This window comes from Antedon bifida, chromosome 8 (assembly GCF_963402885.1).
Source record: "Antedon bifida chromosome 8, ecAntBifi1.1, whole genome shotgun sequence".
Lineage (NCBI taxonomy): Eukaryota > Metazoa > Echinodermata > Crinoidea > Comatulida > Antedonidae > Antedon > Antedon bifida.
In genome coordinates this window covers 15,780,503-15,794,118 of record NC_136233.1, presented here as the reverse complement: position 1 = coordinate 15,794,118, position 13,616 = coordinate 15,780,503, and the positions used below count along the sequence as shown (strand labels likewise).

At 33.1% G+C, this 13,616-nt stretch overlaps 2 protein-coding genes across 2 annotated transcripts in view; one reads left to right on the top strand and one right to left on the bottom strand.

Moving 5' to 3' along the window:
• The window catches only part of LOC144850899 (uncharacterized), a 24,855-nt gene extending 14,808 nt beyond the window's left edge, over positions 1-10,047 (top strand). Inside the window, exons 26-44 of the mRNA XM_078708403.1 lie at positions 298-486; positions 1,031-1,099; positions 1,526-1,643; positions 2,081-2,242; positions 2,539-2,611; positions 2,909-3,026; positions 3,387-3,454; positions 3,560-3,695; positions 3,836-3,939; positions 4,211-4,313; positions 5,415-5,607; positions 5,988-6,063; positions 6,447-6,513; positions 7,126-7,205; positions 7,332-7,458; positions 7,736-7,777; positions 7,977-8,042; positions 8,277-8,310; positions 8,740-10,047. Of these exons, the coding sequence (XP_078564529.1) occupies positions 298-486; positions 1,031-1,099; positions 1,526-1,643; positions 2,081-2,242; positions 2,539-2,611; positions 2,909-3,026; positions 3,387-3,454; positions 3,560-3,695; positions 3,836-3,939; positions 4,211-4,313; positions 5,415-5,607; positions 5,988-6,063; positions 6,447-6,513; positions 7,126-7,205; positions 7,332-7,458; positions 7,736-7,777; positions 7,977-8,042; positions 8,277-8,310; positions 8,740-8,750 (1,836 nt within the window). The 3' untranslated portion in view covers positions 8,751-10,047. The remainder of the gene's footprint in view (positions 1-297; positions 487-1,030; positions 1,100-1,525; positions 1,644-2,080; positions 2,243-2,538; positions 2,612-2,908; positions 3,027-3,386; positions 3,455-3,559; positions 3,696-3,835; positions 3,940-4,210; positions 4,314-5,414; positions 5,608-5,987; positions 6,064-6,446; positions 6,514-7,125; positions 7,206-7,331; positions 7,459-7,735; positions 7,778-7,976; positions 8,043-8,276; positions 8,311-8,739) is intronic.
• LOC144850921 (uncharacterized) lies at positions 8,899-13,616 on the bottom strand. Its single transcript, XM_078708435.1, has 4 exons — positions 13,301-13,616; positions 12,076-12,486; positions 10,996-11,103; positions 8,899-9,942 (listed from the first exon to the last, which is right to left on the bottom strand). The coding sequence occupies exons 1-4, from the start codon at positions 13,377-13,379 to the stop codon at positions 9,428-9,430; spliced, it is 1,113 nt and encodes a 370-aa protein (XP_078564561.1). The 5' UTR covers positions 13,380-13,616; the 3' UTR covers positions 8,899-9,427.

Below are 13,616 nucleotides of genomic sequence, written 5' to 3'. Positions count from 1 at the left end.
GAGTATAATCCCATCCTCGGGTATAATCCCACCCCCCTAATTTAAGCTAAAATCAGACACAAGATTTGTTCATGCAATCCAAGTATAATCCCACCCCCTAATGTTCGCCCTTGGTGCTCAATATTTTTATAATGTATTCTACTAAACCCTTTCTAGAAATATAAAATTATTTGAATAGCTAGAAAATTTACTTTTATGCTATTTGATATTATTACATAATAACAATACAACATAATAATGACTTGTTTCTCATGCTTAATTGTTAACTTAATTGTGTCTATTCAAATATTTTACCAGATTAATGGCGAGGAAGAAGTGTCACCAGAACTAGTTGAAAGCTCTAAAAACCGTCTGCTGGATTTTATGGTGGAACAGGAGAACTTGACAGTGACCGATTTGATAACCATGTTAGAAATATTTGAATTTTTGGTCAACGTTCCCATTACAGATGACTATAATGAAACATCAGCTTCTGCAGAACTGCAGGTTACTATTCTGATTTTTGTCTGATTTTTATCCAATTTATTTTAAAAGAAAGATAATACTATCAAATATGCATGCCAATGTTTTAGATTTCACATACTCTGATCTCTTTTAATTATTACTTGGCAAATATAGTACTTGCTTTGTTTGTTTGTTAGCACGATAGTGCCTACAAATTTCAAGTTATCATTCTTAAAATGTTGGTGTACATAGGTATACTTACAGAACATGCCTACAGGAAAATTGATATATTGGTCACGTCACAAAAGCTTGTTATTAAAATCTGACTTACCTGTATCATGGAGCTATAAACCTGTATCTTCCATATAGATATATAGCACGCCCTCTGTATTCTTTTAACATTGATATCAAGTAGTGCGTCCTCTTTCTCCGAATATAAATTTACCTCAGATTCTGAGTACTTTCATTTGTTAATTAAACAAACCAATTTTTGTTGTTATTGTTTGTTGTTAAATAATATTATTTTAGAGCAGCATTTGTCCTTTATTTGAGAGAAACCTATAATTATATAACTTTAATTTTATAGGACTATCTGACTATTGTCAGTGAGAGTTTAATAAAACAAAATAATCCTGAATGGATTGCACTGCAAGAGGTAATATATTATACTAATCATTGTTGTTAAAAACAGTGGCTTTTTAATACTAGTAGTTAACTTACTGTATATCATAGCTACAATATAACCCCTTTTAAAGGGACACTTTGAACAAGGGGAAATATATGATTAACTCTATAGCCAACCCCTATCCAGGGAACACCTATTAAAGGGACACTTCCCATAACATTAACAAGCAAAAAATATATACTCTATAGCCAACCTCTATTCAGGGGACACCTCTATTAAGGTGACATTTTTTACTACTGTAATTTGTTTACTATAATAATACTATAGTGCTTGCTGTCAAAAACATTGTGGCCAAAATTGGTTCAAACCACTGTATTATAAGATAAGGGATGGTATTAGCATTTTAAAATTGTTTGGAGTTTTTACCATATATTAAATTATTTTTACAATGTCTAGATAAGACCTGGGACATCTAGTCTCATACAAGACTTTGAGGACTATGTAACACAAATATCAACATATACACAAGATTCTGATGGACATGACTATATGCTTCTAACATCTCCAGAAATTGGTAATTCTTAAATACTTAGTAGTAGTATATAGTTGATAAAGGTGCTTTAGTAGGATGGGTCCCTACTGAATTATCCGAACAGAATTACTACTGTAGTGCATGCTGTAATGCATGGCTTGTTGTCAGTCAAAGAGATTCATTTTCTCTTTAGAAGTCTATGTCAAAAAAAAAATAAATGAAAATATGTATACAGAAATGTTTTCGCATTTTGCTAAGGATAGTCACAGGACAAACATGTAAACACAAAAATAGAAATGAACAGTGCCGAAAAGCGAATATTCTTTCGGTATTTTTTATTTTAAAGTTGGTTTTTGTTATTTTCAGAATTTACTAATAACATTTGCAGTATGCAACAAGTACTGTACACCATTGTTTCAACTAAACTCTTGAATAACCTAATCACAAAAATTGAGTAATATTTTAAATGTTTATTTCAGTTGTGGAGATTCGGTCTTTTGCAATCAACACGTTCAAAGACGATGGTTACATTTATCCACTGTTCAACTCAGAGTTGCCTAATACAAACTCTAGTCAATTTTGGCAGACTAACAACAATTGGTGTAAACTACCAAAAAATCTATTCACATTTACTAAATCAGGTTTGTGTTTTTTTTTTATTTTCGATGCAAATATGAAAAAACAATTTAGATTCCAAAATTTGAGGTATAAAGTTAGGAGTATACTTGTACAGTAGGCTTGCCTATAAACATATACACGTATAAATGTATACATGGCACGTGAATGAGTTGGCTCAAAACTTCAAAGCAGTCACAAGTGATGGAATTTTCACTAATGTGTTTTGGACAAATGTGAATAATCCAACATTTTTATTATTAATATACAATAGCTTACTTACTAAATATAATGTTAACTATTTTTTGATCCATGCCAATAGGAAAAGTTGCATCCATTGTGTTCACTTTGTACAATTCTTTGGAAACAGTTTTTCCCAACATTACCAGTGAAAAGTAAGTATATACTATGTGTATTACATAATTCCTTTCTTGTAATTTTCTAAGTATGTTGTAAGGCCTATGTTGTCATGCCTTTGGATAAAAGAAAAACAGTTGATATAATGAGAATCAAAAGCGTAAGGCATTTAATGAAAATGCAGACTGTTTTAAAATTACGTGACATTTTTCTCATTCGTAATGTTGACGGTATTATACATTTATCTGACAAATACAGAGGTTAACTACTAATAGTTGATATGTATTTAAATATGCTGTGATGTATGTTTCAAATGTGATTTTTTTTATTTATAGATTTGTTAAAACAGATCAGAAACCAATACTGAACAGCAAGATCATGTCAATTTCTGTTCATCCTCCACTGCGAATGAACTTGTACAACCCATTTATCTTAACAATGGACCATTTATTGGTAAATGTTATAAAAATAAATATATTAAGTGTATCCATTACATTTTGGTTGGTTGCATATCATTTGACATGCATTATTCATATTCGTAAACATTTTGAGAAGTTTGTGCAGCACAATGCTGGTGATTCTTAAGCTCTGTCTACACTATCAAACTTTTTTGTCAAACTAGTTTGATAGTGTAGATAGAGCTTTATGTTTTCAAAAACCAACCTGTAATGTTTGTGCCATCTATTACAGCTCTACTCCAAATGTGCATAATCTTATAATACTAATAGTAGGCCTTTTTATAGAGCCTCAATAGAATATTTAGCTTTTTAAGATAATAACGTTATGATAAATATATTTGGCTTTTTTTTTCAGACCCCACGAGAAATCGATAATAAAACTACATTTAATGCTGTTTGTGCTTTCTGGAATTACAAATTGAGGTAACCAACCAACCATGAAATTGACTTAAAAGTCAGTTTTAGAGCTCTAAATTTAGGTTCTGAATGTTTATACATACTCATAGTGAATTTTGTTTCATATCATAGGAAGGTTGGCGTCAATAACAGTGACGGGGCATGGGATAAAGAAGGCTGTGACGTAATAGATACCAACGATACGTTCACCACGTGTCAATGCTATCATTTTACATCGTTTGCAATATTTATGGAACCCAAAGAAACGGTAAATACACTTACAACAACTTCTGCACTTCATTTTACAATTTTAAGCCTCCACTCTCCACTCCTTCCCCCACCCATTTCCCTTTTTTTTTAAATCCTGACTTTTCTACTGTCAAAGTCTTATATATATTTTTTATTTAGATTTCCAATGATGACGAAATCCGAATCATGTGGATTATGAGGATTTGCTCAACATTATCGATCATTCTCTGTATCGTGTTAATAGTATATTATATATTCACAAGGTAATTTCATCTAAATACACTTGTAATAAGATATATTATTATATTATAAGTTTTAACTCATAAGACACCAATTGAATTGACTATTCGTTAGATCAGGTAGATTATTCCAAAGTTATAGATTTAGTAACATGCTATCGGCTATTATGTTATCATGATACTTGAAATCATTTTATTTTTATACTAACTCGAAGGAACCATATTTCATAGTTATTCTTATGTCATGGTCACCATGTCACAATAAAGTTAAACAATTTTATCTTTTTTTTTTCAGTCGACTGAAGACTATTATCTACAACATTAACCTTAATCTTTGCTGGGCTGTACTGTTTAATTGTATTGGCTTAATAGTGTCTGGTATATTAAGAGACAATGAGGTAACAAGATTAAATGATGACAGTGACAATGAGGATGATGGTGGCATTAAGGATGATGATGACGATGATGATGATGGTGAAAATGAGGATGACGGTGACATTGAGGATTGTGACAACAAGGATAATTGTGACAATGAGGATAGTGGTGACAATGATGATGATGGTGACAATGATGATGACAATAGGGATGATTGTGACAGTGAGGATGATGGTGACGATGATGATGATGGTGAAAATGAGGATGACGGTGAGATTGAGGATTGTGACAACAAGGATAATTGTGACAATGAGGATAGTGGTGACAATGATGATGATGGTGACAATGATGATGATGGTGACAATGATGATGACAATAGGGATGATTGTGACAGTGAGGATGATGGTGACGATGATGATGATGATGGTGAAAATGAGGATTGTGACAACAAGGATAATTGTGACAATGAGGATAGTGGTGACAATGATGATGATGGTGACAATGATGATGATGGTGACAATGATGATAACAATATGGATGATTTTGTCAATGAGGATGATAGGTGACAATGATGATGATTGTGACAATGAGGATGATGTGACAATGATGATGACAGTGACAATGAAGATGATTGTGATAATGAGGATGATTGTGATAATGGGGATGATTATGACAGTTACATGATGACGGTGATAATGAGGATGTTTGTTCCAATGAAGATGATGTGACAACAAAGATGATTGTGACAATGAGGATGGTGGTGACAATGATGATGATGATAATGATAATGATGGTGACAATAATGATGGTGGTGACAATGATGATGACAGTGACAATGAGGATGATTGTGACAATGATAATGACAGTGACAATGAAGATGATTGTGACAATGATAATGACAGTGACAATGAGGATGATTGTGACAATGATAATGACAGTGACAATGAGGATGATTGTGACAATGAGTATGACAATGAGTATGAAATTAACAATGAGGATGATTGTTTTGTTCTTATGATGACTGTAATAATGATGACGTCAAATTTATGTGAAACATTTATTTATCAAGGGATGTTCTATTATTTTTTAGTTTTATCAACAAAAAAACCTTTTATTTAATTCAGGATGCTTGTAGGTTCGTTGGTCTTTCATTGCATACAACATTATTGGCAGTGATCAACTGGAGTCTGATTGGAGTAATTCTGATATACTGTACATTGGAAAACAATGATGATGATGACGATGATAAAAAACAAGACAACGCACAAGTCAATTGTTTCTCTGAAAAGTTTAGCCTCTACTTTGTTTTTGGCTGGGGTATGTTGTTTTATTATTCTTATTTTAAGCATATTGACAAGGATAGCCGAGTTCATTAACTATCCTCAAACTCTGTTCACAGGACAAAGATATGCACATGATACTCTACATAACATAAAGTCTTTTGGAGTTGTTGTAAAGGAGCAATTAAACAACAGAGTGATTACTTTCTGGGTGTTCAATTTTTTTTTAAATAATATCAAGTAAACTATGCAATCCAATATAAGCCTACAATGAAGAATGTATATGAGTTAATTAGATTATTATCTGTCTAAACCTCATACTGTACTATAACCTACAGATAATTGGCTATTTTTGTGCACATTTTAAAATATTTCATTTGTCATACTAAATGAGAGAATGATTGTTATTGTTTTAAGGAGTTCCTATGTTGATTAGCACCACCACCTTCGCCATCACAAGAGACAGTGGCTATGGAAAGCAACTCAGAGGACTGTACGTAACTCTAAATTAAAATTTTGACCAATGCATTAGTTTGCATTTATAGATTAATAAATGTATTATTATTTGTCTGTAGTTGAGGAAATTGAGATTAGGCCCTCTACAAACCCATGGCAGCCTACCGTGATCATTTGTAATTCATGAGAGTAAAGTATCTTGCCTGAAGTTCTATCTACTCTATCAAACTTTATGTGAAAAAAAGTGATTTGCCCATATATGGACCATTACATTACGTCATGACACTCTCTTTTAGTGTTATAACAGAATAACAGAGCTTTTTATCATTAATATAATGTCTGATCATCAATAACACTATTTATCATGGTGGTGGTATCATCCATCAGATTCTAACGATTTGTCATTTTTTTGTAATCCAGTTGTTTCCTAAGTAATGAAGATTCGATTCCAACAGCCTTGACTATACCTTTAATAATCGCCTCATTGGTAAGTTATAACATTTATTGAAATGCTGTCTATTTTCGAGGTTTGTAACCATTAGGGCATTACACTAGAACCTCTAGTAAGGAGACACCCTGAATAGGGATTAGCCATAGTGTTAAATATAATATATTTCCCCTTGTTTGTGTCTTCTTAATAGAAGTATCCTCTAGATAGGGTTGTCCAAAAAGAAGCATTTTATTTTATATTAATTTGAAGAATAGCTTTATTGTCACACATCTATGGCGCGCCAAGCTGTCATTTATTCAAGCAATAGAGATATCTTAGTTTTTAATAGAGATATCTTAGATTTAAATAGAACTAAGATATCTCTATTTAAAACTAAGATATCTTAGTTTTTAATAGAGATATCTTTATTAATAGAGATATCTCTATTAATAGAGATATCTTTATTAATAGAGATATCTCTATTAATAGAGATATCTCTATTTAAAACTAAGATATCTTAGTTTTAAATAGAGATATCTTAGTTTTAAACTAAGATATCTTTATTTCCGAATAAATGACAGCTGGGCACGCCATACACATCAGCTCTTTCTTTCATAATTGTCTGTAATTTAAAATCTGAATAATAAATAATAATATTTATTTCCACAGATCATATTTCCGTTAGTTTACATCATACATCGGAACATAAGTGATGAGACACGGCGATTTGACTACTCCACAAGTTTGAGGTAATTAAGCTTGGTTCTCACCGTATTGCTATGCAAGGATGGTGCAATGTAATTGACCAATCACAATCGACGTATCATCCAAACTGTCACTTGTGTTTGCTAAATTTGTTTTTTGTTTATTTTTAGATCTGGTGCAAAGGGTGCCTTCATCTTAATTGTTTACTGTTGTGTCACATGGGTGTTTGGGCGTATCGGTCTCTATGGAAACACAATCTGGGCAGATTATCTATTCTCAGTGTTCATCAGTTTTTTGGTTTGTATAATTTGTTTGGTCAAAACATCATGATCAGATGATCACTAAATGTTATGTCTACACTACCAAACTTTATGTTACAAAAAAATGTGATGTGCTCATATATGGACATCATGATGATGTCATATCACTACCATATTTGGGCACATCACACTTTTTTTGTCAAATTAGTTTGATAGTGTAAACAGAGCTTTAGTTGTAAATACACATTTGTAAGTATAAAATGCAAATATTATTAGCAAATATATATTAATTGGTATCTTACTGTCAATTTTAGGGAGTGGCTGTGTTCTGTGTCCAAGGATTTCTTAACAAAGAGGTATATTTAGCAACATTTTATTTATAGTTTAGCAGTTAGTTGTTTAGTGTTTCTCTTTGCAGTTGTGCCTGAATGATGAATAGGCTACTGGTCATGTTAGGTTACTTTTAATGTGTTGAATTCATTTATGTTTGATGTTTATACAATAGGATTGAAGTTAGTTAGCATATTTTATCATGAACTTTTGTTTTTATTGAAGGTTCATGCAATTTTGTGTTGGCTTGATCCAGACGTTGAGTTGACGGAGATACAACAGATAGAAATTGTAAGTATTTACTTACTTACTTACTTTATATGACTAGATTCCACCATAATTTCCTATCTGCCATAAGTGGCTAAAAAAAAACAATACTGACTATGGTGTGATAAGTAGAGGTTTGTTTTATACTGAAAATGTTGAAGTGTATATTATACGTATGTATATTCAAGCCTATATCACATGTGTAATTAATATTAAATATAGACCTATGTATATTATATATAAATACTTTCTTTCCAGAAACCGGAGCCAGAAGAAAGACCAAAGTTAGTGTGTAAGTATAGATATTTTGCTATGCTGATGATGAGTAGTAATATCCCTTGGGATACCTCTATTAATGGGACAGTTATCAAGTCTCAAAGTTGTCTCTTTACAATTGTAAATGCATAGAATCCATGCCATTATAGAGAACCTCTCCTTTGGGACACCTTTATACAGAGAACACGTTCCCATGAAACAAACAAGGGCAGTATATGTGATAGCCCTATCCCATTAAGAGGACATTTTGTTGGTTCCCAAAGATACTGTACTCCCAAAATGGACACCCCTCGAAATGGAATATAGTAATTTTCACACATATTCTATGTATATAAACTGTTCTCCTCTTCTTTGAGAAAATTATAATTATTTATTTTATTAATTATTTTATTTTAATTTAATTTTACAGTGATATGATATATTTACTGATTTGTTTTTTTTTTAGATCATCCTTAAAGAAGATGATATCAAGAAATGTGATTCTTTCTACAAATGATGTCAACAAAAATATTAATATTGAATTTAAATGTTTTATATTGTCAAGATATTTTAGATAGTAATCAGTTTGTTATTCGTAGTTAAAATATTATTACTCTGAAATGTGTATAAAATAATTATGTTTATTAAACTTCTCTATAAAAAATATTTAATTACATTTACAGATAAAATTGAAATTGCCCCAATAATCTATATTTGCAGTATATCCAGTATATTAGTCTTTTTTGCCGCTAGAAGATCACACTAAATCAATGTCAAGTGTTGAGTATGGTTCTACTAAAACTCAATGAGTTAAATTTGCTCTAGTGAGGTATTTGTTACAGCATGGAGTAAAGATCTGTCTACACTATCAAACTTCTTGTGTCAACAAAAATGTGATGTGCCCTTATATGGACACGATAATGTATTATTGGGGCCCATCACACTTTTTTTTGTCAAACTAGTTTGATAGTTTTAAGAATGGTCACTGTAGCAAATTAAACAAAAGCAATTTTGTTGTTGATCTTATTTCATTTGTATTATAAGTTCTATATCCTCAGAAACGTTACTGCACACTAACACATAGGCACATGCACGTTATCGACTAACCCAGTAATAGAAAATGCTAATATTGAAATACACCTGAGTTTTTAATATTAAGATTGGCTTAATGATCTTTTGATTGCTAACTCCCGTTCTGCAGCATCTTGTTGGGAACGTTCATACGATGGTGGTGAATCCGGTAAGTCATTAGAAGCATGCGCATAACTCGATGTGGATGGTAAAGAGCTCTGTGACATGGCATTCGATGATGTGGCATTCGATGTTGTGGCACCAGTTTCTGTAGTACTCGTTGTCGGTTGCGTTGTAGCAGCAACATTTGATGATACAGTACTCAGTGTTGCAGCATTCGTTAATCCAGTATTCGGTGTTGTTGATTGCGTTGCGATTGGTGGTTGTGCGGAGTAACTTGTGCTCGGGCCATAGTAATCCGGGGTTACAACAGAATCGTAGAACACCGGCTCTTGGGTTGTGGTTGGTGGACTTTTTACCGCTTTACAAAATTTGTATACTGAGATGAAAATTACAAGAACCACAAGGAATATGATGAATACTATGACAACAATAATAATCCATGTTGTGCTATCCTTAGGGTCATCATTTGTATCATCTGAAAACAAAATTAGAATATAAACAATTAAATTAATCAAAATAAATTATGGAAATTAGTATTTCACTTTTTAAATCAATAAATAAATATAAGAATTTCCTTGAAGTGGTGTTCGCTTATTTTTAATTTTGAATGGTGAAACTTTTTGAGCTTTGATTTGAGTGGAGTTACCCCCCTAGATGTATATAAACTCTTTGGTTGTAGTAACATATCGCCCTCACGCGAGTGAACTACTGACCAATCAGAAACAACATACTTCCCCGTCATCAACACCACACGATAAACGATACGTCGGCGCGAAACCAAAAAGAGGAAAGAAAAATGTAAGTTTAAACATCAATTTAATTGTATTTTCTAATTTCATTATGAGCAGTATAACATGTTTTGCTTTCAGAGCACATGACTATGACTGATTTACGTATATATTTAACATCGCTGTCATCTATCCAATCTTTTATCTAGGCCTAAATTATATCGAATTAAGTACCGGACAAAGTAAGGCTTGTGTGGGCTATGAGGTTCGTATTCTTATACGTATAAGAATCGGAGGGGTAAGGCCTAGACGTAGGATGGTTCTATAGTTGCATTAGGGCCTATGTCTAGGCCTAATCGTCGCAAGTAAAAAACATTGAGACACAAAGCCGTTGTCTGAAAGTATTATTCATTCAACTTAACTAATCTGTTAGATCCAAGTTAAGCTTAGATCGTCAAGCATGGATGGAATCAAGCAGCCGGGTCCCCCTGGGTTCACATGAATTATGGGATGACGTATTGCCTTCCTTCGGCTATACATCACTGCGTATTACTTAATGACGTCAGAATCTAGCAGGGAATTGCGCATTTTTAGATCTGTTAAAGTCCATTTTCCACTAGGCCTAGGTGCATTTTGTTCGCGCTATTCGAGAGCGTCAGCTTATACGCATGCGTATTTTTGTTACCATCTTCTCTAGTCCCTCTCTACGCATGCGTATAAGCTAACGCTTTCGATTCGCCTGGTGGAAAATGGGCTTTACGAACCAGCTATTGTATATAATAAGCAAATGAAAATATTACTTGGTTCGCAGTTTTTTTCGTCAGAGGAATCTGCACAGTTTCCTAAACCATCACACGCCAATTCTTCCGGTATGCAGATACCTTCCGAACAGAATATACAATTGCCGTCTGAAAAACAAATAAAAAAAAAAAAAAAAACGACAAATCAATAAAATGTTTATTTTAAACAAATGTTTGATGATACTGCTGTAATATTAGTACAAAGAACAGTGAGAGAAATTGGAGAATGAATTGCTTTCTGTACTTCGTAGGCCTATGTATTTTGTTTTTAATGATTTCCCAAATAAAGTAAAATCAAACCGTTGGAAACGACTATTTTTTACTGCCGAAGATTTCGACAAACAAGCAGAGTTGTATCAAAGGCTTTTTTATTGCGAAACAAAACAACAACAAAATGCCATGTATCTCCAGTATTGAACTTCTGGAATTATATATATATATATATATATATTCTATGGGTCGTTCTCTTTATACTTTACAATAGTAGGAATTCGTGTACATACAGAATATATTCATGTTAATAAGTTCATCGAAGTATAACCAACGACATGTTAGTATAGCTTATTTTACCATTCAGCAAATTCGAAAAGTAATAAAAGAGTTTAAACTGATTATTAAGCGAACAGCCACCAGTACGGTTGGTAAGGTTTCAACCTGATTTTTCACAGAGTGGACTTTGACAACCCTGTGGCCCACACACAGAATGTTCCATTTTCTTTCTACCACCTCACCACTAATATTTCTCGTGTTTACAGCACTGAATGCATTTATATAGCTTATTATATTTTAAAGAAATGCTGGAAGAGAGAAGAGTTTATGTGTTCGTGCCACTTTTTGGGTGAAATTGGTGTAGTAGTTGGACGTCTGAAAATCAAACAAAAGACTATCCCTGTCTTGCTTTTTGATAATGACATATTTTCTTTTAATAGAAAGGCATAGAGAGAAGAAGAGATAACTACAGTGGTATTCCGTTGTGGCACTTTAATGGTGAAAGTGGTCTAGTAGTTAGGGCATCTTAAGACCTCAGTTCTGGTCTTGGTTTTGACGAATGGTTTCTCATTTACAAATGTATATAATTACCATCAAGTGTTGTGTACGATGTGTAGACGGCTTGAAAAGACACATCATCGGTGTTACCACTAACTTCAAACCGTACAGATAATGTGTTACTCCTCGTTTTTATTGCTTGAGATGGAATAGACTGGTTACAAATCCCATTCGGAAACGACGGGACGATGTTAGAAGTCTCGAATGAACTACCATCGTAAACCAGCAGTTTAACAAAGTTGCAATCGCTAGGATACGCCGTAACAAAGTTTACATTTTTTATTTCTATGGTAAGCATAGTTCCAAGAGGAGATTCTATATTTACTGTACAGTTTAGTTGTTTCTCATAAGGACGTGCTAGGCCACTTATCTCGCCACCAATACTCTCTTTGAATCGTTGTGAACACGTTTCATATCCGTCCTTTGTTTCATGGGCCATATAAACTGTAATAAAAATTATAATTAATATTCATCATCATTTATAATCTTAAAATAAAATATCTGATCATTCATAATTTTCATCCTGAGTGATCACAACAGATAAGATCGAACTGACCATCGGGTTAGTGACATACGTTTTCATGTTTTTCCCCTCTAGCATAGCCTTGATATTATTTAACAATAAATAGTCCTACATTCCCCATCGCTTATAATGCCAGAATGGTGAAAGGAACCCGTATTTAGGACAGTATGATTATATCGTACAGTACATTTTGTTGTTGCCTAAGATGTTATAATATATAGGCCTACATAATACAGGTAATTTAGGTAAACCTACTTAAAGCTTGGTTCCCACTAGGACGTAACGCAAGGACGTAAGCGAGATGACCAATGACAAGCGACAGTTCGATGATCCATCGCGTTGTGATTGGTCAAATCACTTGCGTTGCGCGTCCTAGTAGGAATCAAGCTTTAGGAATAGGCTATTTTATATATGTCCTGAACATTTTAACTGGTGTTTCGGGTGATTGTGATTCTGAACAGACCATTAGGCCTACTTTACATAGGCAAATCCAACAACAAAAAAACGGACAACAGTAACTGGCCCATATTATTATTATGTCGTTTTATAGAAAGCCTGGAATATAGAATACAATTAAAGACGAAAGATTGTTGGAATATGGTTTCGGAAGTGTCTAGTTTAGAGAGTTTGGTTTAGGAAAGCTGTTGCTCTGATACATGATTGTATTAATCAAACTCAATCAATAATCAATACGTGCTTGTTGATTGAGCATAAATCAATCAATCAAAAACTTACCTCTATCGTAACTACAATATACAACTATGGATTCCAATAACACCAGTAAAATACATCGAGAAAATGTAATTTCAAACATATTTGCTTCGTATTCTGGAGCGGGATGAGAAGGTTATCGCCATTGATTAGTATTGTATAGCTGTTATTGACAATAGGTAACAACACCTTGAATGCTTCAGTGGTTTGCTATAGTCTGTGACGACTGTTTTTGCAGAAGCTTTTCAGTGGCACTTACCCATGGTAGATTCTATTGACTGAGCTTATTCTTGCATACAACGTTCATGAATACAATGTGATTCATGGTACAACTTTTGAT

Coding starts and splice junctions, on each gene's coding strand:
- LOC144850921 (XM_078708435.1), bottom strand. CDS start 13,379: ATGTTTGAAATTACATTTTCTCGATGTATTTTACTGGTGTTATTGGAA. Junction 11,104..12,075: donor ATCGTACACAACACTTGATG/GTAATTATATAC, acceptor TTTGTTTTTCAG/ACGGCAATTGTATATTCTGT. Junction 9,943..10,995: donor CGAAAAAAACTGCGAACCAA/GTAATATTTTCA, acceptor TTTTGTTTTCAG/ATGATACAAATGATGACCCT.